This window comes from Sminthopsis crassicaudata, chromosome 4 (assembly GCF_048593235.1).
Source record: "Sminthopsis crassicaudata isolate SCR6 chromosome 4, ASM4859323v1, whole genome shotgun sequence".
Classification (NCBI taxonomy): Eukaryota; Metazoa; Chordata; class Mammalia; order Dasyuromorphia; family Dasyuridae; genus Sminthopsis; species Sminthopsis crassicaudata.
Window position 1 is genome coordinate 428,603,296 of NC_133620.1, and position 25,311 is coordinate 428,628,606.

Sequence of the window (25,311 nt, forward strand, 5' to 3'; positions counted from 1 at the left end):
TGCTGATGATTCTAGCTCTAATTTATTTCTCCCTTGAAGGCAAGCAAAGCTATTAGCAAACATTTGGTGAGAAAACTTAATTGACTTAGTGTGGTGAACATGTGGAGAAGCTACACAAAAAGGTGGGGAAAACATCAAATTGAACATGTATGCCACAAAGTAATTAAACCATTCTGGTTCCAGAGAAACACCGATTTTAAGCTAGGATAACAGTTCTCTTGATTCAGTTTATGGGAAAATAATAGGGCTTAACAGAAAGAAAAGATTCTTCAAATGATTGGGAAACAAATTACAAATTTATTAAAATCTTTTTGCAAGTCGATGTATAACTAAAAGTGGAAAAATCCAGGATCACATGTTTTCTAGATCTAGTTGCCCTTTTTTTGAACTACAGGACTATTAATTTTGCAGTGTCTGGTGGTTAGAGAATAGTAGTCCACACTAGCCACTTCAGTTAAACTGTAATTTTAATTGAACATTTAGTTTTCACTTCTTTATTGGCTAAAAAGTGATCATTTTTTCTTAATGCCAGTCAGGGTTTTCTAGTTTTTCTCCAGGCTTTAGTGATTATAGGCTTTAGTTTGAATCTCTTGTTTTGCTGCTTTTTGTTTTCCTCATTACCCATTTTGTGGCCAAGGGCATAAAGAACAGAGGAACTGATGAAAGCAGAAAGCACGTTCCAGAAAAGATAAAGGAATAGACATAAGTCTCCGTCCTATCATATAGCCAACCTGAAAAGAAAGAGAAATTTCTGTGAAGGAGACTGTCCTAAAGTAAGACTCTTCTTGACTAGAACCTTCTTGAAATAGCAGTACCATCCCTCAGTCATATACCATTAGGAACTTAGTTTGATTTATTTGGCATTTCACATAGATTTCAACGCAAACAAATCTTAAGGCAAAATTTGGAGTTTAAAAAAAAGAAATTTAATTTCGAAAATGACATACAAATATAACAGTATATAATTGAAGGAAGAGTTATTTCAAGAAGGTTCTGGTCAAGAAGAGGCAAGAATTGAAAACTTTCTGAAGTAGTCAACATCCCATCTGGTTTCCACCATCCCATGCCCCAAAGTACCCACTTTCCTCCATATTTAGTGATCTTAAAATTTGGGGAGGATCAAAAGTAGATCTTGAGAACAAAGGTTGTTTGTTGATCTCTAGTCTGTGCACTTGAGGGCAGTTAGATATTTTAAGGAAATATCTTGAATATTGTTTAGAAATAGAGATAATAAAGGTGATTGAGAAGAAAAAAGAAAGGTGATGGAAAAGGAAAGAAGGAATTAAGCATCAGCTATTGGGTTAGTATTGACTTTTACCAGCAAAGACTAAGTAAAGATGAAATGCTATTTAATGTAGCAGGTGACTCTGGGATAGACATGTGTCAGAAAGCTCTGTGTCAAAAAAGGCTTAAACAAATGTTTGTGCATTGTCTCATTTAATAAGTGAGGTCTCTCAACTTTTCTAGACTTTGCTGCCCACAATAGCAAGTTGAGAACTACTTTGTGGCCTGCCAAGTCTAGCCAGATAAGGAGATGTAAGATCAGTTTGGCAGATTTATCAGAAGGAACTGGAATGCCATTGACACCCTTTTTTTCAGACTATTCACAACATTTGACAATGGCAATGAACTGTGACTCTAGAAGCTTTTAAATTGTTGGGAAATCCAGAGTAGAGATGTGTGTGAGAGACTTGGCTATACAGAGTTTGAGTTATGAGTCCTGTTTCAGACTGGACTCGAGATAATAGGGATGTGTTTTGAATGTCCACTTTATGCATTAGGCAAGCTGCTTCTGCCCAGAAAGAAAGCTAATTTCTGCTAACTGGAGGGCAGCATCTGGTTTCCCACAGAGGCAATATACAGGACAGTGACTGTGCCCAGCTTATTTCTGTTTAGGGCTATGGGCCTTGGACCCTGTTATTTTAAGGCTCTGTGTCAAAAAAGGGCTTAAGCAGAAATGTTGGTGCATTGCCTCATTTGAAGAAAAAGAATTCTTATTTGGAGTCCAGGACATTGTAGTCTTGATAGTGAAACATTGCTCCATAGCTCTGAAAGTGAGGTACTTTGAGTGATTTTGGAAACATTGATGTGCCAGGGTCCCCAAGAGAAGTCCTCAAGGACAGACTCAACTGCAGGCTTTCACCAAGCCTTAATTGAGTAATCCTTTTCATTAATTTGTTGGCTGCAGGATTCCCCAGAGCCTTGGGCATTGGCAGTATCTTGAATATGATAAATGCCTGTTGAACTATGCTGAGTGTTGGACTGAGCTGTCCTAAATTTAACTCATAGGGAGGGAACTCTTTCCTATTCCTGTTCTTACATCTTCAATCTAAACTGAAAAGCCCCTCACTTGAAAAGATAATCCTGTCTCTTTCCTGGAAGGTAGGTATTAAGCACTTTTAAGTTCCTCCCACCCCTCTCCTTGACACACCCGTGGAAGGCTTATCTCCTCTGTGTGTGTGTGTATTTAACACTTTGTTGTTAAATACTTTGTTGTTAATATCATGTTTTTAAATCATCCACATTTCCCATTGGATTCTCTTCCCAATCCATTTTAGTAGTTTATTTCATTTAAGCACGTGACATTTTGTGGGAGAAGGAGTGTCTCCCTGTTTAGGTCAGAGTGCTCTGCGCTTTCCTCTATTACCTACTGGCCAAGTGACCCTCTCAGTGCCCCAGGAGGCTGAAAGTTCCAGAGAAGTTTCTTTTTCTTGTTGGTAGAAGGAACTCTTCCTCCTCCTCACAATAAGATCTGTTCTGGTCCAAAAAGAAAAGTTAAAGGCTCTTTGGAGGTGTACTTTGGTTTTGATTCAGGGACTCATGAACTTCAGGGATAGCCGAGTTAAATAGGATTTAGATATGTTACAACAACTTGATGTAAATAAAATAATTTGTAGTTTGTCTTTTGCGGCTGCAGGGCACAATAGGTGCCTTGTGGTGGTATCTGGTGAGCTCATGTGTAAGCCTCCAGTTCCTCTTCCCCCTCACCCATTTGGAGATTAGAGAAAATGGGTTTCAAAAGATTAAGAACAGTAAGATTTAATCTCTTTAAAAGTTTAGCTATTTAGCATAGTGATCAATATCTGGAAGTACTTCTCAGGTGGCTGGTTAAAACTACTGAAACTGTGCATGGAGCTAGGAGAGAGGTTAGGGTTAATAGAAATTCTTGAATATGAATAAAAGTATTCTAATATTCTAAGGCGTGAGAAGGGTGATAAGAGAGCAAAATTTCATTTTGCTAGCATTTCATAGGGAGTTGCCGTGCTTAATGTGTTCTCCCCAAGTCACAGAATGTCCTATCTAGAAGGAGCTTGAAGAGGACCTTGCCGGGACCCCCTTATTTTATGGATGATGATGAGGTTCAGAAGAGAAAATGGCTTACCCCTTGATTACCTGGTTACCTGGCTGGTGTGGCAGAAGTAGGATTAAAAACCCAGGTCTAACTGTACCAGACAGAATTAGGGAACTAGTTCCTGAATGAGATACTGGCTCATGATTTACCTGAGATTATAGTCAATTAGTAATTATTCACTTTGGAAACTGGATTCTAAAATAGAAGTTGCCCTGAATTCCACTATGGACTGAATAAGTCATTTAACCTTTGTTGGATCTGTTTTAGAAAAAATACAAAATTCCACCCATCTGAAAGATAAAATAAAAAATGGAAGGAGGAAGTTTAAGTGCCTTAAGGTTTAAGGCTTGCATCATTAGTTAGAGGACTTAACACTTGATGAATTGCAGAATTTCAGGGTTGGAAAGGGCCATTAGTGATTTTAGTCCAGATATACCCCCAAAAGAATTTCCTCTACAAAATGCCTACTATATGAATAGCCAGCCTTTTGTTTCAACACTTCTAATGAGAGGGAAATCCAACACTTCTTAAAATAGCAAATTCCACATGTAATTCATAGTTCTAGATGTTTGAGTGAATTGCTATCGATAATTAGAATTTGTGGTAAATGCAGCTTACTGATTCACTGTATGCATTTCTACATTGTTCCTTCTCTAAGGGTTTGCTCAAGCTCAATAAATATGAGTGAAAAAAATTTTTTAAAAATATTTTAGAAGGAAGGAGAAAAACCTTTAAAAGTTGAGGATGCATATTAATCTAGTTTTTGTGTGATACCATAAAGTGAATTGGGGGAAAAACGACTTACTTTTGTACTTTATTGACAGGTAAGTTTTAATTCCAATCCTTGATGGGACAATTTAACAGATTTGAGCTTTTAGCAGTTTAAAGATTAGTCACACATTGTAGATGGATCATGAAGAATTGAAGGTAAGTCATTTCTTTTTTTTTTGCTTTGTATTTATATTTAGGATTTGATGACTATTTGCTTCATAGCCTGCCCAGGTTTTTTAAGGGTATTAGAATTTCTTTCAGATTTCCCTAAATCAAGAGACTCCTTAAGATGAGATTAATAATCAAAGAAAACGTTCTGAGGTTTGAGCAATGAAATTTTAAAAATTATCTCAGGTAGCAGAACCTAGTGATAAAGTTTGGGTAACTGTGAAGGATATTTCTTATTTTAAAGAATACATGGCTCAAGTCACAAGGGCAATCCTGGGATTAACCCAGGGTGGGTCTAGGAAATCTGCTTCAGGCTGGGATCTTGCTGAGCCAAACTTCTTGGAGGTCTCCTTGATGTATTCCTGAGATCTGACAGAAATCACATTGACTTTTTGGGGTTGGAAAGGTTGATAGTGAGCAATGTCAAATTCATTTTTATTCTGTGAGATATTTATGCAGTACTCAGACATCATCAAATTTCAGTTAAGTTCTAATTATGAATTTATCTATTTTTTGGTCTTACATCCATAATAAAGAAATGGGTGAAATAATTTTTATAAATACTTGAAAGCATATGTGAGTATACTTGGATTTTAAAATGGAATAAATGCAGTTATGTTCTAAAATTTCCTCATACTGTTGGCCTAAATTGAATTAAAAACATAATACAGAATTAACTTTTTTTTCCCCCCCGTTTCACTTCCATACAGGAAGGGGGAAATAAATTTTCTGGTAAGCAATTAACCAGTGGTATTCAGATTGAGGATTCCTGGGAAAAGTTGTCTTCTGCAGCAGACTTATTATATAAAGAGACAGAGGCTCTAAGAGTGTCATATATTTAAGTTAGACCTGAGCAGGAAAGAGAATATTCTTTGTAACTTGCACTGAAGTGGAAAGATCCATCTTTGGCTTTATTTCTGGCATTTTGTCATAGATAAATTCTTAAGACAAATCTTAAAATGTTCAGTACCTGCTGGAAAGACCGATTCAGTCAGTGGTTTAATATTTCTACTGCTTCTTTACTACTTAACATTAGAGTAGGGATAAGAGCCACAGACTTGATTGCTGCTGTTCAACAAAAACCTTTCCAGTCATTTGTGTCATTTGAGTTGAGCTAAAAGACCAGGTTGATGTCTGATGATTCTCCCTTCTCTGCTGCTTTTAATCAGATTAGCACAGCAGTAATGGTACAGGGAAAGGAGTTTATCATAATTTTGTTTTAGCTGTGGTAGTTTAAAATTAAATCTAAAAATCCCCATGATTTAAAAGATCCCTAGATAAACATTTGTTTTCAACAATAACTTTATCCTTTTCTTTTACAATAAGAAAAAATCAGAATTTAAGATTTACAGGTTGGATGGTTAGTTTTAGAAAAGAAATACATACATAGGTTATGGTACAAAATTTGGAAGTTTGAACATTTCTTAGATTTCCCTGCTCATTTTCTAAGTATTTTGTATGCCATTCTTTCTTGTTTTATAATTCTTTTTTTTTTCTCCTTTCCTTTTATCTTTCAAGCTCTTCTTTTAGTTTTTCAATATGCTGATATCTTTAAATTTATTTTTTAAAAGTTTGAACACATTAGAATTTCATATCTGTGTTCTACCTTTAAAATTAGAAATGAAATTATATTATCTCTAACTTATGTATTATTGGGGGACATTTTCTACCCTGTCTTCTTGGCCTGAAAGGTAAGCCAATTAGGCAATATTCATATTAGAGAGAATCAGATTGAATTCAGACTCTAATTAGTACTTGTTGGTATTGGAATTAATCATAGGAGCACTCTGCTGGGTACTTTCTAATACTTGGCTTCCTCATTGAAGTTTCCTGTAAACTTAGTTCTGATATTAGATCTTAAAATGCTGGTCTTCTTTCCATATATAAAATAAATAAAGACAGTGTTCTGCCAAATAGCATTTATCTTTGCTGGTAAAAGAAGGGTGGATAAAGGAATCTGATGTATACATTTCTCTTTTCTCCATTCACTAAATCCATACTGGTTTTTAAATATTTAAATTAAATATTTAATTTATTTAGTTTTTAAATTTTAATTTAATTTAATTAATAAATTAAATAAATATTTAAATTAAATATAATCTGGTCCTTTTTTTTCCCCCTTCTTTATAACTTTCTTTAAAGGGGTTTCCTAATTTAACTTCAGATGCGAAAATAAACTTTCTGTATAATTTTTATTTTGATCTTTGTCCTTTATTGAGTCTTAAATTTACAGTGTCTGAAATAGGGCTACCTAAATGAAAAATGAGAGGTTCGAGCTCAAATTCCTCCTTGTCTTCGATACTGATCATGGCTGAAGGAAACATAAAAGTGAGTTTCTATTGGCTGTATTTTTACTAGATGATTCAAAAGTATTATATTCTCTAGTATCTGAACATTTTCCCCTAAAAGTTCTTTTCCCCTTTCCCCAACTCTACTCCTTAAAATACTGACCTTGTTCAAGCACAGCTATGCAGGTGTAATTTTTTTTTTTTTTTTAAAGGTGAATTTAAGTTGGATTTTTAGTCTGGAGAAGGTAACTGAAATAAGCATAGACCTGCCTTCATTTTGCTCAGCTTTCCACATTTGTCAGGGCCTATGTTTGTTAATGCTCTTTCTATAAGGCTCCCCTGTCACGTTTTATTCTCATTTTATTAATCCATATAGTATATTACACACAGTTTCTCATGACAAGTCAAATGACTGGTCTCTGGGCTGTTGTGGAACAATCAGAATTTAGGGAGATGCCTTTGACAATGGTCCTGCTGCTGAGACAAGGAAGAGACTGGTAAGGAGGAAGCTATTGGGAGTCTGCCTCAGTGATGATCTGGCAGTTCCACAACTCAGGAAGCTGTGACCATGGAGTTCTGAAAGGCCCTGAACTTAGGGTAACAGGGCACAAATATTTGCCTATAGAAGTTGGGCCAATTTCCCCCCCAAACCCTATTCCTATTCCTTTGAGGAGAAGATGCAATTCAACAAGCATTTATTAAGTGTGTAAGCAATAAGACATGGATATCAAGACACTTGGGGATATAAGGACTGAAAAAAAGTTTCAAGTTTCTTGATATCCCTCCCCTATTTTGTAGGGAATCCTACATGTACCCAAAGGAATGAACAAAAGAATTTGAGGAGTGAATGACCACTAACCTTGGGTGATCAGTAAAAAGCTTCCCATAGAAAGTGGCCCTTGAGCTGATTCCTTGAAGGAAGCCTTAAGGGATTTTAAGAGGTGGAAATGAGGAGAAAGAAAATAGCTGAATCTGTAGGAATCTATATTGATGGAGCATCAAGTTTGGAGGATTGTGCCATTTGGGGACGAGGAGGAGGAAAAGCAAGAGAATAAGTCAGAAGTGAAATGTTGATAAACTTAGGCATGTATCAATATTTTCCTGGTTGTTGATCTACTCAAATAATTACCTGCTATTGGTGGTCCAGAAAGAATAGCCAGTCCAGTAAAAAAGGCAGTAAATCCCAAAAACTTGTTTAGTGCAGAAGGTCCAGCAAGATCAATCTGTTGGAATCAGAGAACCAGTTGGAATATGTTTAAAAAAAAAAAAAAGTCTATGTCATCCCAAGTTTTATTTTAAAAAAAAAAATGAGTGCTGAATGATCACAGATTTCTGGTATATTTCATCAAAAAGCTACATCCTGGAAGTACTTGAAGAAAGGGCTCACCTCCAGGGTGCCATTCCCAGCGCTAAGTTGGGGGCTTCCCCAAAGTAGCCAACATATAGAAGTTAAGATTTTAGAACTAATTTGAGGATGCTGTAAATAACCTGTTTTCTTGTCCTAAACCAGCTTAAGTAGCAAACAGTACTGAGAGCCTCCTGGTGGCAGCAGTGATACCATTCTTATTTTTGTAGGGTTCTTTGATATTGTCCCAATTAGCAAGGCCAAAACAGCTAGAAACCCTTTTCCTGTACGGAGAAGAAGCCCCTGCTAATAATACCGGAGAAAGTAAAATCCCATGAGAAGTGCTGCCCTGGTTCCATGTTGAATCCACAGTATTTGGGCAGCGATTTTCAGGACTTGCTGCCTCAGCCTGGAAAACTGGCACAAAAGGTCAGGTTAAAAACCCCCTTCTAGTCCACAAATATTTCTCCATTTTTATATCTTGTCAGGAGTCAAACATAGTTCTACAGTGGATTCAAAAGAGTTTCTGTGGTGATTAAAAGCAGATTTGAGGCTCCTCCTGATTTGTCTTTGCTCTCTTTAGTTTCTTCTTGGCCTTGGAGGGATATAGTAATTCTTTGCCATTATTTACTTTCTAGCCATCATAGGCCCTAGGGCAGTTTTCTCCAGCCACCAAATTCACTTTTAACTTCAGTCTCTTGAGGGAGATAGCAATACTTCATTGCCTTTCCTTGATGTTTCTTCTAACAGTTTTAACGAGGATGCTTACTCACCATTACAGGGACTATGAGGGCCATATAAGAGCCACAGAAAATGGCAAAGAAGATGGAGTAGGTCATGAGTAGAGGAAATGTGGTGGCTAAAGGTGCAAGCAGGTTGGTGACACCACAGAGGATGAGGTAAGCCTTGTAGCAGTGATAGATATTGATCCACTTCTGATCAGCGACCCATCCAGACAGCAGATGCAGGATGGTCTCTGTGAAGCCTGGAGAGACATTGGGAGAGATCACATGAGAGCCTGGACCCCACTGGCTCACCTCCTCGAAGGGAGTGACTGTCCATGGCATCCTGGTGTACATGTACAAGGAAAGCCGGGTGAGTAATGGGAGGGAGCTGGGAGAACATATTAGATTTTCTGGGTTCTGCCATTAGCATCTGGCTTTGGCTCATTGGTTCTAAACACACCTAGTAAAGTCTCTTGAGAGGAACTCCCTTTAGAATTGATTAAAAGTCATATTTCTTCTGAAATTCTCTAAAAGAATTCAGAGCTTCAGGGATACCCTACAAGAAACTCAGGCCACCCATTAGCTCCCAAAGGGATCCTTTCTGTAGAGGATCTTTCTAGTTTTCTTTCTGCCAAATGAGTAAGACTCTTTGGGGAGACTCTTAGAACTTTCAAGCCATTGTGCTGTTGGGCTTGGGTAGTTGTGAGATGGAAAGATGGTTAGAGCATAATCAATAAAGTTTTTTAAAAAGAAAAATTGGGACTCTTTTTTATCTCCTAATATAAAATTTTGATAACTTATCACTGTATTCTATGGTTTGCATGCAAGTTAAAAGTACTGAGTAATAATGAATGACTCAAGTAAGACATTAGAAGTGTGTTGTCTTGCACAACACTGGCTTCTTCACTATAATATGTGAATTGATTGGGAGACTAGAGCATAAATCATATTTGTGGGTTTTTTTCCATAATAGAACTTCGTAAGATTTCTTCTTGAAATCCTTTATCTTGCTGTGAGTTTATATAAAATCAAGACATTCGAATCAAGAATTTGATGAAGAAAAGAATGAGTGGTGTTTTTTTTTTTTTTTCTTTTTTCTTTTTTTTTTTTTTTACTGTATTCAGTATTATTAGTTTGGATTTAATATAAATTGTCATAGGACTTACTTGCTCCAGGAAAAATGTTCATTTAAAGCCCCCAAACCATACTTTTTGTATCAATTTCACATAGCTAAAGGTAATGGAGGATTCTTATAGACAGTTAATCTGTTTTTGTTTGGACCAGTTGTATTGCAAAAGCCTGAGTGTAAATTTACAATATATGTAAAAAATTAATTCAGTAAGCATTAAGTGTCTGCTTTATATAAAGTGCTGTATTAGAAACTAGGACTGTGAAAACAATGAAGAGAGAGTCCCTATACTCAATTAGCTTGCATTCTACAGAGGAAATAATCTAAGTGAAAAATAATCTGAGGAAGGTGAGAACAGTAATAACTAAGGGGATCAAGAAAGGGTTATTTCTCATAGGAGGTAGAATATGTGTTGAACCTTGAAGAAAGCTCAAGATACCAAGAGTCAGGAGAGCCCAAGCAGTGAGGAAAGTCTGAGAGATGTGAAACTTGAGTGCAGGCAATTTGACTTACTAGAACTCATCATTTAATAATATAGTTTCTGGAGATCTGTATTTAGGGAAAACCTTAAGTAGAATATTGAACTCTCTTCCAGGCTCTTTATTCTTCAGGGGTCTCCTCTTTCTTACTTTTCTTTTCTTGTTAGTCTTTTTTTTTTTTTTTAAATTTTTAAGAAAATGACAGGTTGGACTTTATACTAAAAAGGAAAGAAGGGCCTAACTCTGGTAAAGTCCGTACATCTGGTAAAGCTTAAAAGCCTGGAAAACAACCAGTGTAAAATAGAGTTTTAATTTTCTTACCAGCCATTGAAATTAAATAGGAGGCATCCATGGTGTCCATTCCTAGAGTTTTAGCTCTGGCTACCAAATGGAAAGTAGGGATGAAATATGCTATCTGGCTGAAGATAAAGCACCAGGTGTATAGATAAAGCGAAGGGTTCTTAAATAGAGAGAAATCAAGATGCAGCTGATGGGTCAGCTGGTGGGTCCATGGGATGGCATTTTTGTCCCCAAAACGAGGCTTGTTGTTAAAGACCTCTCCGTCATCCTCTTGGTATCCCGAGCTTGTTGCCCCTTGACCAGTTTGTCCATCCTTGTTGACTAAACACTTTCCAGTGGGAGACTGCCCTTCATCATTGCTGGCTGGAACTTCCAGCGGTCTTATTGCATCTGGACTTCTGGTAGCCATGAACTTTTCCTTTTTAAGGTTGATGGGTCTTAAGAGCATAGTAGAGGGCACTAAATTTAATGAGATCCCTCCAAGTAGTAGAAGAGCACCTAAATAGAAAATATGGTTAATGTTGCAATTTAACCTTTCCTTCACATCTTGTTTATAGATTTGGTAGAGATTTCATTATCAAAAGTTTGAAACTGAAATAATCATATTACCAAAGTTGAAAAAATTCTTTGTAGTTTGAAATTATAACTTGAGGCATTACGCTTAGTTATAAGGAACCCTGCTGGTTGTCACTGAGGAAGAGGGAGCCCCAGAAGGTGAAAGAGAGATGAAAAAAAATGGAATTGGAATTGGGAAAGTTCTTAGAGTTGCCTATCTCCTTTACTCCTACTTCTCCCTATTAGCCCCCCTTTTTTAGGGACTAGATAATAGGGGCTCAAAATAAGCCCACTCTTATTTTTCTTCCCTTAAAATCCTGGGGCAGCCAGGTGTGGGGGGAAAAAACCTATATTCTACTAATTAGAGATTAATTGGTACTATAAACTCTTTTAAAAATTTAAGCACATTTAAGTATTATAAGGTATTTATAACTTATTTTGAATTGTTTTAACAGTATATAAATAAGAGCACAGGTTTTCAGCAAAGAATCTGGCATTTTGCATATTTCTTAAGTGATAACTAGACAGTGCAGGGTTTGGGGGGTTCTTTGTAGCTGGGGTACTGGGAAGGGAGAGGGGTGAGGTGAAGTTATGGGGAGTAAGAGAATGCAGAAGGGGAAATAGGAAGTGGCTACAGTTTCATCTAGGAGCACTGAAGCCCATTTTTATATATTATCCATTAGTTAAAAAATTCAAATAGGCATTTGAGAGTTAGTCTAAATTGAATGGGCCAAGTGTTCAGTGGGTAGTACACCTGAACTCTGTAGAGCTAATGTGAAAGAGAACAATGTACTTAGGTTTGTTATCTTGGTAGGTGCTTATGCAGCTTGGGTTTCATTAGAGTCATGTGTTGTGTGACAATAATGCAGATTTACTTTAGAAACAGGTAAGAATGAGCGATTGATTGTTTTTATAAAGAATAATTAAAAGGAAAAAACTTTAAGGAGGATATTTCAACTACTAATACTTTGTAATACTTCATAGTTCCCCTTTCTCTCCCTGATCTTTTGGGATAAGGTCATATTGATTGGTGATGTACAATTAACCAGTTCCAAAATTTTTGGAACTCATTCCACAGGCTACATTGACTGCTTTTCATCCCATGACAATTTAAATTATCTTGGAAGATAACAAATGTCCATGAAGCCCAGTTATTAATTTCAAAATGTCCTGATGAGAACTGTAAAATTCACTTCTTAGTTTTGTACAGTGAATCCCAGCACTTCAGTTATCTTAGGCTGTGCACTTATTATTATTTTATTATGATAAACATTAACAAATATGTTAGTAATGTATTAGTGTCTCTGGAGAAGGATTTTTCTAAAGGAGACAGGGATTTCCCCCAATATTGTTGTTATTATTTCTTCTTATTATATAACAATTAGTTATTGTTATTATTATATATTAAGCTTAGATTCCATTTTTCTTTTTTCTTTTTTTGCCAATCTTGAAGAAAAAAAAATACTGGAAACTACTGAGATGTCCATTTTTGATTCGTCATTTTTATTGTTGTATGTTTCCAAGTTACACAGTGTTTCTCTCTTGTGACAGAACACTGCAAGTTACTTGTGACTGAACACTGCAAGTTAATAAGAGATTGATAATGAGTTCTAAAAGCCTCTGATGCCTGCTGATAAGCACTGAAAATATTTAGAGATCTGTCCCTCTAGTCCATTTTTAGGGGAGTAGAAAATTAAGGGTCTTTCTGTTTCTACTCATTTCCCATTAAACTGGTTGCTACAACGTCCAGCCATCAAGTTGCCAAGGGAGAAAGGAATGTATTTTTAAAAATACATTCTTAAGTCTAACAAAGTTTAAAATGTCAGTAGAGCTATTGTCAGGATGACTCACCTGGCCAGTCATATTCATCAATCAAGATTTTTGTGAGAGGTGCCAGAAGAAATGTCAACCCCATCCCTGAACGACCAATAGCCACTGAAAGACCCAGTCGTTTTTTGAAATATTTAGCAGTTATCACAGTAGCAGCATGGTATATGTAAGCAGAGCCCAGACCTAAAAATAATGCAAAAGCAAAAACTTGGAATCAAATTCATTTTCATCGATAAGTACGGATTCAATAAACATGTAAAAAAAGATATATGAGTAAACAGCCCTCCTGAGAAGAAATAATAGAACTGAACCAATGTACAACAAAAGTGATCAGCTAATGTCATCAGGTAGCTTTGGACTCACCTGGTAGAAGTCCCATAGATATACAGAGGAAGGAGATGCCTGTGGCCAAGCTGCTGATAAAATATCCAGTGCAAATAAGGAGAGCACCAAAAATGGATGTAGATTTCTCTCCTAATTTTTCACAAAATATGGCAGCCAGTGGACCTTAGGAAAAGGGAATGAGATTTGAAAAAGAAAGATTATTCTTGAAACTAAGACAATAGATGTCAAACTTTGTAACATAAATGAGGAAGGAGAGTTCTCAGCACCATTATTATTTTGTGATTTCTAAAGCGGAGGGTTTGAAGGAAAAGTTAATTTAAGGCCTACCACTTTCAAACTGGATAGTTTTGCTGGATTATCTGATGGACTCAGTTGAATTTCAAAATGTGTAGACCAAAAGGAGGATTAATTAGGAGCATATGGGTTTTGAAGCTTCATTTGGGGAACACCCTGAGGGAGGTGGGCTTTGTAAAAGTATTAGAAGAGACCGAGAGCAATGAGGGATAGAAGTAGTATTAATAGAATAAGAGAATGTAAAGGAGAAGTGTTCTAACAAACAGTATGTTTTGGAAAGCTCTAGTATTTCAGGAAAGACAAGAGGAAGAGCTTGAATGGAAATGAGGGTTCAACAGGGTGAATAAGGATTTATTTTAGTAGAGAAGTTGAAGCTGAAAGAGAATCTCAGACTATTTGGGAATAAAAGGTGAATCACCAGTGTAGGGACAGCCCATTAAGCTATCTTTTTATTAATAGAAAGTCCATAGCATTTTCTGCCCTTCCTCTTTATATCTAAGGGGTATTCATATTGTGTTAGATACTAATGAAGTTGGGATGACTAGTGTAGTGAAAATTCACTTTAAAAAGTACTTCAGCAGAAAAGTGTGAGTCAGTTTGCTGTGTTTCAGCTTCCAGTCCATCTCTTGGGATCAAGGTGGTGAGCTGTGGATAGGGGAGAATAGTTAGTTGCATCTACGGTGCGCCCATGAATGTATTATGGAACTAGACCTTGAATATTTGACGTGATGTTGTTCAGCTTGCCAAACCGTGCTAATGCTATGGGATTTGCAAGGTTTAAGAAAGATACATAAATCAGTAATTTTGGAAGTTGGGTCTGCACTGTAATTAGGCACTTAGTAGAATGTAGATGAAGACTCTCCTTGAAGGAATTAGGTGCTGAGCAGATATTGTGAATTTTGGTAAAAGTTCCAAGGTCAAGGGGACCTTGCCCAATGTCTTCCTTCAGCCTCAGTGACTGGTTTGGGGCACCCACCCAGAGCCGCCAGCTTGTCTGCTACCTGCTATGAAGCGGAATGAGGACATTAAAGAGCCAATCCAGCTGATCTGCTCTGAAGTGCCGTCAAATTCTTCTTGAAACACCACAAAGAAAATGGCAAAGGTTTTGGTCATTCCCATTAGAAGCACATTCACCTAAACCCAAGCAGACCAGAGAGTTCAGGTTAGTGACTTTGCTGTTAGATAGTCCCTGGAGGAGGACGGCAGAGCTCACATGAGAGGCAGTAGAGACGTTGGTGTTTTATCCTGAAGAAAACTCAGATAAAATCACAACGTGTAAGGAGCTGCAGGCTTCAAGCTCAGCTCTGGGGGCCCCAGCTACCTTATATGCAGCCTCGGGAATCGGGTTCAGATTTCACATTTGCCCTCCAGCTCCACAGCGGCCCAGGATTCTGACGGCTCCAGCTGATACTTGTAGAGTAGCTTCCAGCTTATTCCCCATCATTAAATCGCTCACCTGCCTTGGTGAGAACTGTGTAAGGACCGTCCGAGAGGTACCAGTAACTTAGCTGTGGGACCTGGGGCAGAGGCTTCTATGAGTCTTAGCTTTCTTATCTGTAAAATGAGAGGCCTGCACTCTGTGTGATCTCAGAGATCCCTTCCAGCTCTGGATCTGGGGCACTGTGAGGGCTGATTCCTGCTTATAATTATATAGTAGCTTCTGCCCTGGGTCTCTGAGAGAGATGAGTTATTTTAATTTTTTGTGAATTAATCTAAGTATTTGTTTTCAATTCTAAAATAAGAGGAATTCCTTTCCAATTATCTTTTAAGGGAAAATGGTATTTAGCCCCAAAATGATGTTGATCCAGAGTCCAAATTGTTACCTAGTGAAGGGCTCCCTTTCCAGGGAGGTTCAATTCTTGTTCCCTCAAGGGCTTGTGTCTGCTGAGCTAAATGGGGAACAATAGACCTGCTCACATTATATCAACTGCTGAACACTGTGCTCTGACTGATTTCATTCTGGCTTTATTTTGGAATTCTTGGAGCTCTGAGAGTGAATGAGGAAGTGAATGTATCTTATTAAACCTGCACAGACTGGACATTGGCCATGCGCTATGCACAAGCATTTTCTTGTTGGCTAGAGTTCCTTTCCCCTTGTTTAGTGCATTTGGGGGGGGGTGTAAACCACATTTTTGTCCCCAAAAAGAACAGACTAGAAGAGTAACTAGAAGAGGAAGTAAATTGTCATCACTCTAGGTCTCTGAGTCTGGTTTCTGTTACCCATGAAGGCTGACAGTGACTTTTTTGGGGTGGAATATTCATTTCTTGCAGGCTAAATGACAACCTCTCTTTTCTCTGAACCAGGAGTTCCTCAGCAACTGGATAGGTGTCCTGCTAACTTTGATCCTTCATCTGTTTCTCCCAGAGTATCTTTGAGAAGACACCTCAACACCTTAACACAGAATAGAATACCGATTGGCTTATTCCCTTCTTCTGATAAATGGCTCCTTAAAAGAATTTTATTTTCTCCCTCTTTCCATGCCCCCTGTCCAAGTCACATTGTGGACACTTGTGATGGTCGAACAAAAGCAAGATTGGCTGGCCAGAAAGGCATATTTAATGCTTTTGAGTCTATTTATCTATCTACAAAATTAAATGAAAATCGATGTGTAGAGTGCTTTACTATATCTTGTTTGGTCTTTACATTAGTAGGTATTTCAGGCACAGAGACACAAAGCAGTTAGGTAATTTACCTTTAGCCAAGAGATACCAGTATCTGAGGCAAAATTCAGTCTTAAGTCTGACTTCAGGTCTGTCATTGCACTATGGGATCCTGCTTCTAGGATGATACTTGTATCAACCACTGCTGTGTAAACTGTAAGGTACTAGATGGAAATTAATGAATACAGGAGATAATTCCTTCCTGGCTCAACCATGTTCTCCTACCCCTTCAATTATTAAGCAGTGGTTAGGCCCGTGTACATGGCTCCAGGAACACAAAGGTGAAAATGACTCTTGTCTCATCCTCTGCTTACAGGGGGACATAAGGAATATCCACTGATTACCATATAAAACAAGTGAATACAAATAAGAGCAGTTTGGGGATCTCAGTTGTGTCTGACCTAGAGGCAGCTCCACTTACCAGAGAAGGGAAGCTTGAGTTGGAGGAACTTTGGTAGCAAAATCTGATTCTGGGTCAGTGTCATCCCAAATAGAATTATGGCAAGATAGACTGATAGAGGTCAAAGCTATAGAAAAAAGTGGGGAATTATAACAGCAAGAAAGATCAAGAGAGGATGGTGTCCTGTGGTGGTTTAAACTTGGGTAAAGTTGTGGACTCTGTTCCTGGTCTCTCCCCTTCTCCTCCCCATGTTCCTGTCTCCCCTACCCCCACCCCCACTGGAAGCCATTCTTCCTTATCCCCCAAACTCATTTTGTTTTATCCTATCTTTTGCATATTCTTCATAGATGTTATTTTCCCTTACTAAAATCAAACTGCTCAAGAGTAGGACTCATTGCTATCTTCCGATTATCTTGGCACAGTGCAGCCCAAATGGTCTTTGGATTGTACATCATCTTTAGGTCCAGGACTAAGATCCTGGAGTTGTTCCCTCCCTTTTTTTTCTCATTAACTACTTGTTCCATTGTGTAGCATGTCAGAGTACTGGGCCTGGAACTAGAAGGCCTGTGTTCAAGTGCTAGTCCTGCTGCTTACAAAAAAAAAAATCCAGGATCATATATTTAGACTTTTTCCAGATGCTTCCTGTTGTTTGGTTCTAGGTATTAGAAATCTCCCTAAAGTATCCATGGTTGGAGATGACTTGCTTCACTGAAGGGGATTGCTTGTAAATCCTTATGTAGAATGCTTGCTCCTCAAACAGGTTTGGGTTAGTTTTTTGTTCCCACTTGTATTCTGCTGATCTCAACAGTAATGATTTATTTCCCTAGGTGCTTAATTATTACACCCTTTGTCACCTAGTATGCACACTAGGTCCTTGGCACAAATTTTAGTGTCATGCGATTTCCTTGTCATGTACCCCAGGCTACCACCTTCCTGGAAGTCCACATTAGAAAAGTACAGTATATCTGCCAACTGACATTTGTCCTAATTGACACTCCCTTCAGGTTTAAGAATGGTCTGTTGTGTCCTTGCCAGTCTGACACCTTATGTTTCACTGGGCTGGTATGTCCCCACTGGACACTTGCACTAAGCACTCTTAGCATTAACCTGTTTAAACTAACAGTCATTATTTATTGCTGAGAAAGCTTCTCATCCCATCAGTTAATTAAGGTGGCCTTATATTAACAGAAAGGGAGTTCATTCCCATTCACTCCACATCTGGGCCATTGAGAAGAGAGTTCTTAGACACCTGTCAGCCCTTTGTTACTGAACCAGAGGAGAGCTGACATTTCCTAGAAATGGAAGGTGGGGTTAGGGGGAGAAGGAGCAGGGGAAGATAAGACCAAGGAGTATTCCCTTGAAGCCTCCAGCAGCTACCCTCAGCCTCTTTGGGATCTATTTAAGAGAGTGTTCCTGCAATTTAGTTCAGACATTTATAAGCCTTGGTTAATAAGGTATGCTCGTGATTGTTAGGTAGGGACCCAATTTTTTGTTTTTGTTTCCTCCACCAAAGAGAATGATCTTCAGTGAAGGTTAAAACAAAAGGGTTTGGCAGGAAACTGAAATCCTCCCTGAAAGCTTACTAAATTGCTTTTATTCATCTTTGAAGCACTATTGGGAGAGGTGGCTGACCAGGATGGTGAAGAGACTCAGTTGTCTCATGAGATGGGCTGAAGGAGCTGGGGATGTTTCTCTGAGAAGACATGGGGACATAAGCATTTCTCTTCTAATATTTCAAGATCTCCTTCCGTAATGTGATTTCATCAAGCCTTTTCTTCTCTCCTCAAAACTTTGAATCCCATTCCTGTTCCTCCCACTTTAAGCAGACGGCTTGTTCAGTTCCAGGTTGGATTAGGTTGTCTCTGAAGTAACTTTGAATGCTGAGATTTTATGTCTCTATTGTAGATGCCTCATAAAAGCTTCCTGAAGATATTTGTCATTTCTGTCCTCCTACCCTGACAAATCAGAGGAAGAAGTGTTTCCTTACCTGTGGCCAAAGATTCAAATTCTGGGTCCTGCAGTTTAGGGAAGGACATTGATAAACTGGAGTGGATAGAAAGGAGTGTGAGTAGTTTCAAAACTTCCCCCAAAAGAATGGATTGAATTACGTTACCTGTGTTCTTGACCCCATTTTCTCTCCCAAGTTATTCCAATAATCATCTTTCTCTCCAGGGGACTTTTTCATCTGCTAGGTTTCCTCAAATTGGGTAGCTTCTTTTTGACCCTTCTGTTTTCTTACAGCTAGCAACCATTTTTTAATTTCCCTTCACTATCTGTTTTTTCTGAGGTATTCGGGGTTAAATGACTTGCCCAGGGTCATACATCCAGGAATTGTTAAGTGTCAGAGGCCAGATTTTAACTCAGATCTTCCTGACTTCAGGGCTGGTACTCTTATCTACCTGTCCCTATCAGGTTTTTTAAAGACTACATTTGATTGCCTCTACTTCCTCACCATTTTTCTTAAAATTTGGCTTCCATCCCTCTCACTTGGCCATTATTTTTTAGTCCTCCTTGACATCTATCTCTGCTGTATCAGATACTCAAACATGGTTTCTAAGATTACTTACGCTTCTAAGCTGACATGCACTTATTAAGTACCAACTTGTCCTTAGAAACTGAAAACAGCTTGTCCACAAAGAAGTCACACTGTAAGTTAAGATGGGAACAGTGTGTAGAAAAACTGATTCAACCTAAAATGAAGATTGGGGTTATTTTAACTTGTATGGAATTATGCAAGAGTCCATGGAGAGCCTGGCGCATAAAAGGAACCTTAAAGGGAAATAAAAAGATTGAATGGAACCAAACTCTATAGTGCAGTTTGGCTGGGATTCAGAATGTGAAATAACGTGGGGAAGGAGTAAGGCATGTTGGAGCTGCATTGTCAAGGCCTTGTTAGGCCAGGTTAACTTTATAAGTAAAATATTTATAACTATCCCAAGGAAAAAGGACTTGACCACTTGCTTCATAAAGCAGTTGTAGAACCTTTCTCAGAATCTTCTTGAAAAAAGGGAATTCCAAGTATGGTCTTTCAACCTCCAATTCACAATTATCCCTAATCTTTTAAAGTGGTTCTTCCTCATAATGTTAGCTCTTTCCTAGGATAGTCTCATTCACTTCCATAATTTAAATTAACAACTTTATGTAGGTGACTCTCAGGTACACATTTCTAACACCGACTTCTTTTTGAGCCTCAGGAAGCCAGGAAGAACACCTTGGCTAGACCATAACATGCACTCTTGAATAGATTTTTGCCTACAAAGCTGAGCTGCCTGGCAATTTTGAATAGACGGATGGATGAGTTGGGTCCAGTCATTTTAGAAACCATGTTTGAATGTCAGATACTGCAGAGATGTCAAGGAGGACTAAAATGTTATAGTTGCACTCCCTTTCCCTCCCTCTCCCCCCCACTCCTGCTGGTGATGTCTAGGACATTTAGCAACAAGCCAGTTTTCTTTTGATGTTGATAGCTGTGACATCTTTTCTGATTTTCCATGGTGTGGCCTATGGTTTTGCTGGTTTGGTTTGTTTTGACATATTGCTTCCCTGCCTGATTCTCAGGCTGGAGAGGCCCCGGAAGGGCATCTGAGAGATGGCACCAAGACCTTCACAAATTAATGGTGGTAATCATCTGAAAATGAGGTCAGTGATCTCCTTAAAAATTCTGGGTATCATGAAAGTGATTTTACTGTCACAATTATGTGCCTTTGGAAAAGTTTTCCTGGAAAGTGTTTTTTCAAGTAGCCTAATTGTAAGCTTTCAATGTGACAAAAAAAAGGGGGGGGCGGGGAGAAGGATACAGAATATTTTCTCAATTTTTTTAGTTGGAATTATTAATTTTATGAAGTTACTTTGTAGCATCTCATGTTGAAAAAAAAAAAAATCTCTCCACTAGAGAGGAAAAAGTGAAATTAGGATTTGGCATCTGGTTTCTTCTAAGGGCAATTGTTTCTATTTTGGCTAGAAACCTTGAGGATCTTCCTGTCCCAGATTGGGTTTTTTTGAGTAGGTAATAGTGATAGTTCTTTGCTTCAATTCCTACCTAGTCTTAACCACCAAATAGGCGTTGCCTCAATCAAACTTAAACCTGTTAAAGACCTTAGCTTCAAAAGTCCAGGATCTCCCACTGCATCCAGGGCCACCTCCAGTCCTCCTGATCTGTACCTGGCTCCTGGACCCAGAGGGCTTCAGAGGAGAAAGCCAGGATGGTGACCTTGCACAGCTTCCCTCACTTCACTCCCACTCACTTGCATGTCACGGCATCATCTTCCTGATGTCAAGATCCTCTTCGAGAACAAAGGACAGAAACAATCTTCTAAGGACAATTTAAATTTAGTCTTGTGGTTCCCATGCATCTTGTGGCTCCTTCCCGGACTAGGTAGCAATAGACTCCTTTTTTCGTCCTCCCCTTTATCCTCCCAGGTTCTTTCTTTCATCTCTCCAAATGTCCTCCTTCCCTCCAGCTGCCAAATGAAGTACAAGTTTGACTAGACACCCTGCTCAGGAAGCTTTCCGCAGCTTCTAGCTTTTAAAACCCTTCAGTCTGATTCTGGAGTATCCTAGCTGATTATACTTTACTTGCTGCACACACTGCCTGTGTGCTTCAGAGAAGGGACCTTATTGATGCTTCTCATGGACATCATCTCTAGCTTCTGTGCTTGGAGTGGTCGCCAACATCAGTCCTCTTCTCTTCTGGCCCAGCTTATGTGCTGCCTTCTCCAAAGTGCCTTTCTTGATTGTACCTGCCCTCATTATGGTATATTTATTTGTAAAATCTCCTGCACTTTATATTGTGTGTATCCTGTATTTCTGGACACTTTTCTCTCTGGTAGAATATTGAGACTGAAATTGGCTCACTTTAGTATTTTCAAGTCCCAAGCACAGTGCTGACTGGCACTTAGTGTCAACTTAATAAGTATGCATTGAATGAGAACTCCAGCCAAGGAATATCTGTCCTGCTTACTGATTTCTGGGGCCATTTCCTTTCCCTCAAGAGAGATAGATATGATAGCTAACTGGTTATTGCCTTGAATTGTAAATTCTGGTGTCTAGATACATTATGAGCAGCTAGGTGGTGCAATGGATAGAGCAATGGATTTGGAATTAAAAGGACCCATTTTTCTGAGTTTAAATCTGGGCTCAGACAATTACTTAGCTGGGTGACTCTGGGCAAGTAGCTTAACCTTCTTGCCTCAGTTTTTCCATCTGTAAAGTGAGCTAGAGAAGGAAATTGCAAATCACTTCAATATGTTTGCCAAGAATACCCCAAATGGCATCACAAAGAACCAGACGTGACTGCATAAGACATGTAGTCTGCTCACTATTGGACTGAGCTGAGACTCAGTATGAAGACCTGAGCATTTTATTTTCTGATTCAAATCTAAAACCATATGGAAATTACTTGGAGCCCTCCTTCATTTCCCTATTACTAGCCAATGTATACAATGAAGTTCTGCTCTTAAGAATGGCAATAAAGCTTGATTTGCATCTGGTTGTATGGACTCTACAGCTATCATTCTAGGAATGAGTGGTGGGAAGGTGATAGAGACAGACATGAATCTTTTCTGGGGGATATCTCCACTGTACTGTGGGTCGACTTGGCCCTTTCCCCCCTTCCTCCTCCTTCAAGCTCCTGGGGGACTAACTGTAGAACTGAGTGTGAAGGCTAGTTACTTTTTAACAAAGGGAACTCAGGATGAAGAAAGGTCAGTTTCCTGGTAGATTTTTTTTTTTTTTTTTTTTTTAATTAAGGTACAAATAGTTGTATATTGACAATGGATTTTAATCTGTCTTTCTGAAGAGAATTCAGCTACTCTCTTTGTCCCTTTCCGTAATGATGGGTGCTACTGACTGGGTGGTCAGTTATCTCTCAAAGAGACTCAAAAATGACATCACATGTTGGGATCAGAGCAGCGGGTCCAGCTGGAGCAAATCAGACCAATATGAGCTTGGGAGGCTTTACCACAGATCAAGCACAAATAGTTCACTCAAACATTTGGAATGGAGATACTTCTAAATTTGCACATCTCTCATTTCTTCTGAGCTACTGCAATTCTGCTTTGTTTATAGAGCCGAGTTCCTTCTTTAATGTGGGTGTGCCACGCTGGGTAATCCTGTGCCGCTAACTCTCATACTTGCATACATACTTAGGGAAGGGAGGCAGGAATGGACATTTGCCACAGAATTAATTTTCCTATATGTATCCTTGTAGCATCCCTTTATGTTTCCATGAAAGGACCAGCCTACTTTGTGACATCCCCATGGCCCAACAGCAGGAAGCTTAAGTAAAGCAGTTGATCATAGTTTGGATATTCTAGTAGGAAGGAGAAATCATAATCTCACAAACTTTTACCAGAAAGAAATGAAACACTATCATCCATCCCCATCCTCCATCAAGGGGTTCAGTATAAGGATGTAACTTTGTCCCCTTCAGCATGACGATTGGTCCCACTTCTCTCACTCGTAAGAAAATCCTGTAAGAAAGTGCCCATTTCCTAGTTAGTAATTTAAGCTCAATCTCAATCATTTTAGGGTATTCTACAGTTTACTAATTTAAAAAACCCACCACTTTTGAATTTATTTGCTCCTTTTTTTTCTGAACTTGGTTGTAAGAAATATTGTTTTTGCATTTATTTTTTCTTTTAGTTTTGAGAATTTTCTTCAGTCCTGTTTCTTTTTTTTTTTTTTAAAGAAAATTATGCTCTTTGTGGGTCAGATGAAGATAAGAGTCATTCAGATTGTTTGTTCCACCAAAAGGATACCAACCATCTATAAAATTCTTGACCCACCAACATGGGACATTCTTGAAATTCTCACATATTTGAGGAAAAGGAACCTGAGGGATTCCTGATCCCTTTCTTGAAATTCTCACATATTTGAGAAAAGGAATCTTGAAGGATTCCTGATCCATTTTTTGGTTAAATTTCGAGCATTCCTGGTCCTTTTCACCCTATTCTCCCATGATGGATTTGACCAATTCCTCTGGGAAATACTTTATAATTCAATAAACGATTAGCATGTAAATCTGTGGAAGTGATTAAAAAGATGAATTGTAGGTTCCTTCTTTTCACTAATATCCTTAATAAGGTCTGATAGTTAGCCCTTCCCCAACCCTCAAAAAGCCTAAGATACTGTAAGGCACCTCCAGAGAGCCCTTTATTAAAGATAACCTTAGAATAAGGTCCATTTAGCACACTGCATTGGCATGAATTAGTTATCAATCCTCTATACATCAGGATAGGTGGTGGTAATTGGGTTGGACAGACCTAGATCTGGGGCAGCAGGGTAATACCAAATGCTTGAATTTTTGAACTGAGATGGGGAAGGAGATAGGCTGGTATTGGGGGAGGAATATATCACAACTGTTCATCAAATGAAGCACAAAATTACATTTTTGTCTTACCTTTTGGTGCGAAACTCAGGAAAGAAAGCCTCATCAAGTAAGGCAGTTTAAGAAGAAAAGCAAATATACCATGTCTTGTGTTTTTACTCCTTTTCAACAAACAGCTTCTTGCTTCAGCATACTGTGAAACGTAGCACAAGTGAGCATTTATAGGAGCCTGAAAAAAGAGCAGACTGAGCAAAACCGGGCTTCATTCCCAGTGGACTTTACTTCCTGAAGGGAGGGGCGAGGACTGTTATTTGATCCAAGCAAAAATTTTTCCCTCTGTGGCCTCTTAGCTCTCATCCCTATGCCTGGCTCAGACCTATCCTGCCTTTGCCTCAAAAACCCTATTCTCTTGCAAACAACCCCAGTTCCATTATTAATCTCTTAAACTAACATCCTTTGGATTTCTCCTAAATATTCTCAGCTATCCTTTCAATGATTCTGGGAGCTCTTTCTCTCCACTTCTTCCTCCTTGAAGCAGAAGTCAATATACTTGTTCTCCAACTGCTATACCAGACTTGCCTCCTTTGAAATTCACATCTGGTTACTTTATCCTGGCCTCCAGATTCTTAAGTTACTTGAGCATGTGGCTGAACTTTCCATTCTTATCTCTGTCTTCATCAATGGAACTTTTAAAGTTGATGACCAAACACCTTCAAATTTCAAGTTTCTCCGCTTAAAACAACTCCAACTCATGACTTGCAGCCAACTGTTGAGTGAGAATGACGTGTAAGATGTAATCATTCTCCAACTCTAAATTTTACATTGCTCACTCCGTTCCCCCCCCCCCCCCCCCCTTGGCTTTTGTGACACCATTTTCCTGCTTTTCCTCTAGTAACAGATCCTATTTTTTGGCAGATTCATTATCTTGTTCCGTAAGTGTCTTTGTTTTAAACTCAGTACCATCCCTTACCCATTGGAGCCTATTAACTGCTTGGTGATTCTGATGTAATTATTAGCTCTGTGCAGGTAGCTTCTCGATATACCTAATCCAATTTTGCTCTGAATTAACCCCATAACTTTAATTTACCTATTGAACTTGGCCTGTATCAAATATAACTCCAAAACTGAACTTGCCTATCCTATTTCTCATGATGGAACTACCATCCTCCCCATTATCCATGCTTAAAAGATGTCAGCTTTCTTTTCAGCTCAGGTGTCACCTTCAAAACCTACTCCTTATCAAAGTATTATGCTTTCCTTTTTCTGGATCCCTTAGTAGGATTTATGATCCTTGAGAACAGTCATGGGTATGTCTTTTTTTGCAGCCCCTGTAAAGTGATAC

The 25,311-nt window shown here is 38.5% G+C and overlaps 2 protein-coding genes across 4 annotated transcripts in view; one reads left to right on the forward strand and one right to left on the reverse strand.

The window, feature by feature from the left end:
• Nucleotides 1-24,162, forward strand: part of RBM15 (RNA binding motif protein 15) — a 47,384-nt gene extending 23,222 nt beyond the window's left edge. The window contains exons 3-4 of one of the 2 annotated variants that reach the window (XM_074262964.1): nt 4,177-6,619; nt 8,706-24,162. The gene's annotated coding sequence lies outside the window, so the exon portion shown is untranslated. Of the gene's footprint in view, nt 1-4,176 lie in introns of both variants that reach the window. The other variant, XM_074262963.1, reaches the window with a different exon arrangement.
• SLC16A4 (solute carrier family 16 member 4) lies at nt 278-24,165 on the reverse strand. Of its 2 annotated transcripts, XM_074262966.1 has the most exons (9): nt 24,042-24,165; nt 22,992-23,112; nt 14,583-14,715; nt 13,306-13,449; nt 12,964-13,125; nt 10,579-11,055; nt 8,698-8,909; nt 7,709-7,802; nt 278-731 (listed from the first exon to the last, which is right to left on the reverse strand). In XM_074262966.1, the coding sequence occupies exons 2-9, from the start codon at nt 23,073-23,075 to the stop codon at nt 577-579; spliced, it is 1,461 nt and encodes a 486-aa protein (XP_074119067.1). In that variant the 5' UTR covers nt 23,076-23,112; nt 24,042-24,165; the 3' UTR covers nt 278-576. The 2 variants fall into 2 exon arrangements, with proteins under 2 accessions (XP_074119067.1, XP_074119066.1); XM_074262965.1 differs by lacking the exon at nt 24,042-24,165 and having other exon boundaries at nt 22,992-23,165.
• Between the last annotated feature and the right edge of the window lie 1,146 nt (nt 24,166-25,311).

What these genes read in the sequence shown, in the direction of transcription:
- SLC16A4 (XM_074262965.1), bottom strand. Translation starts at nt 23,165, where the DNA reads ATGATTGAGATTGAGCTTAAATTACTAACTAGGAAATGGGCACTTTCT. An exon ending in CCCTCATAGTCCCTGTAATG is followed by an intron (nt 7,803 to 8,697) that starts GTGAGTAAGCAT and finishes TGATTCCAACAG; the next exon opens with ATTGATCTTGCTGGACCTTC. An exon ending in TTCTGGACCACCAATAGCAG is followed by an intron (nt 732 to 7,708) that starts GTAATTATTTGA and finishes CTTTCTTTTCAG; the next exon opens with GTTGGCTATATGATAGGACG.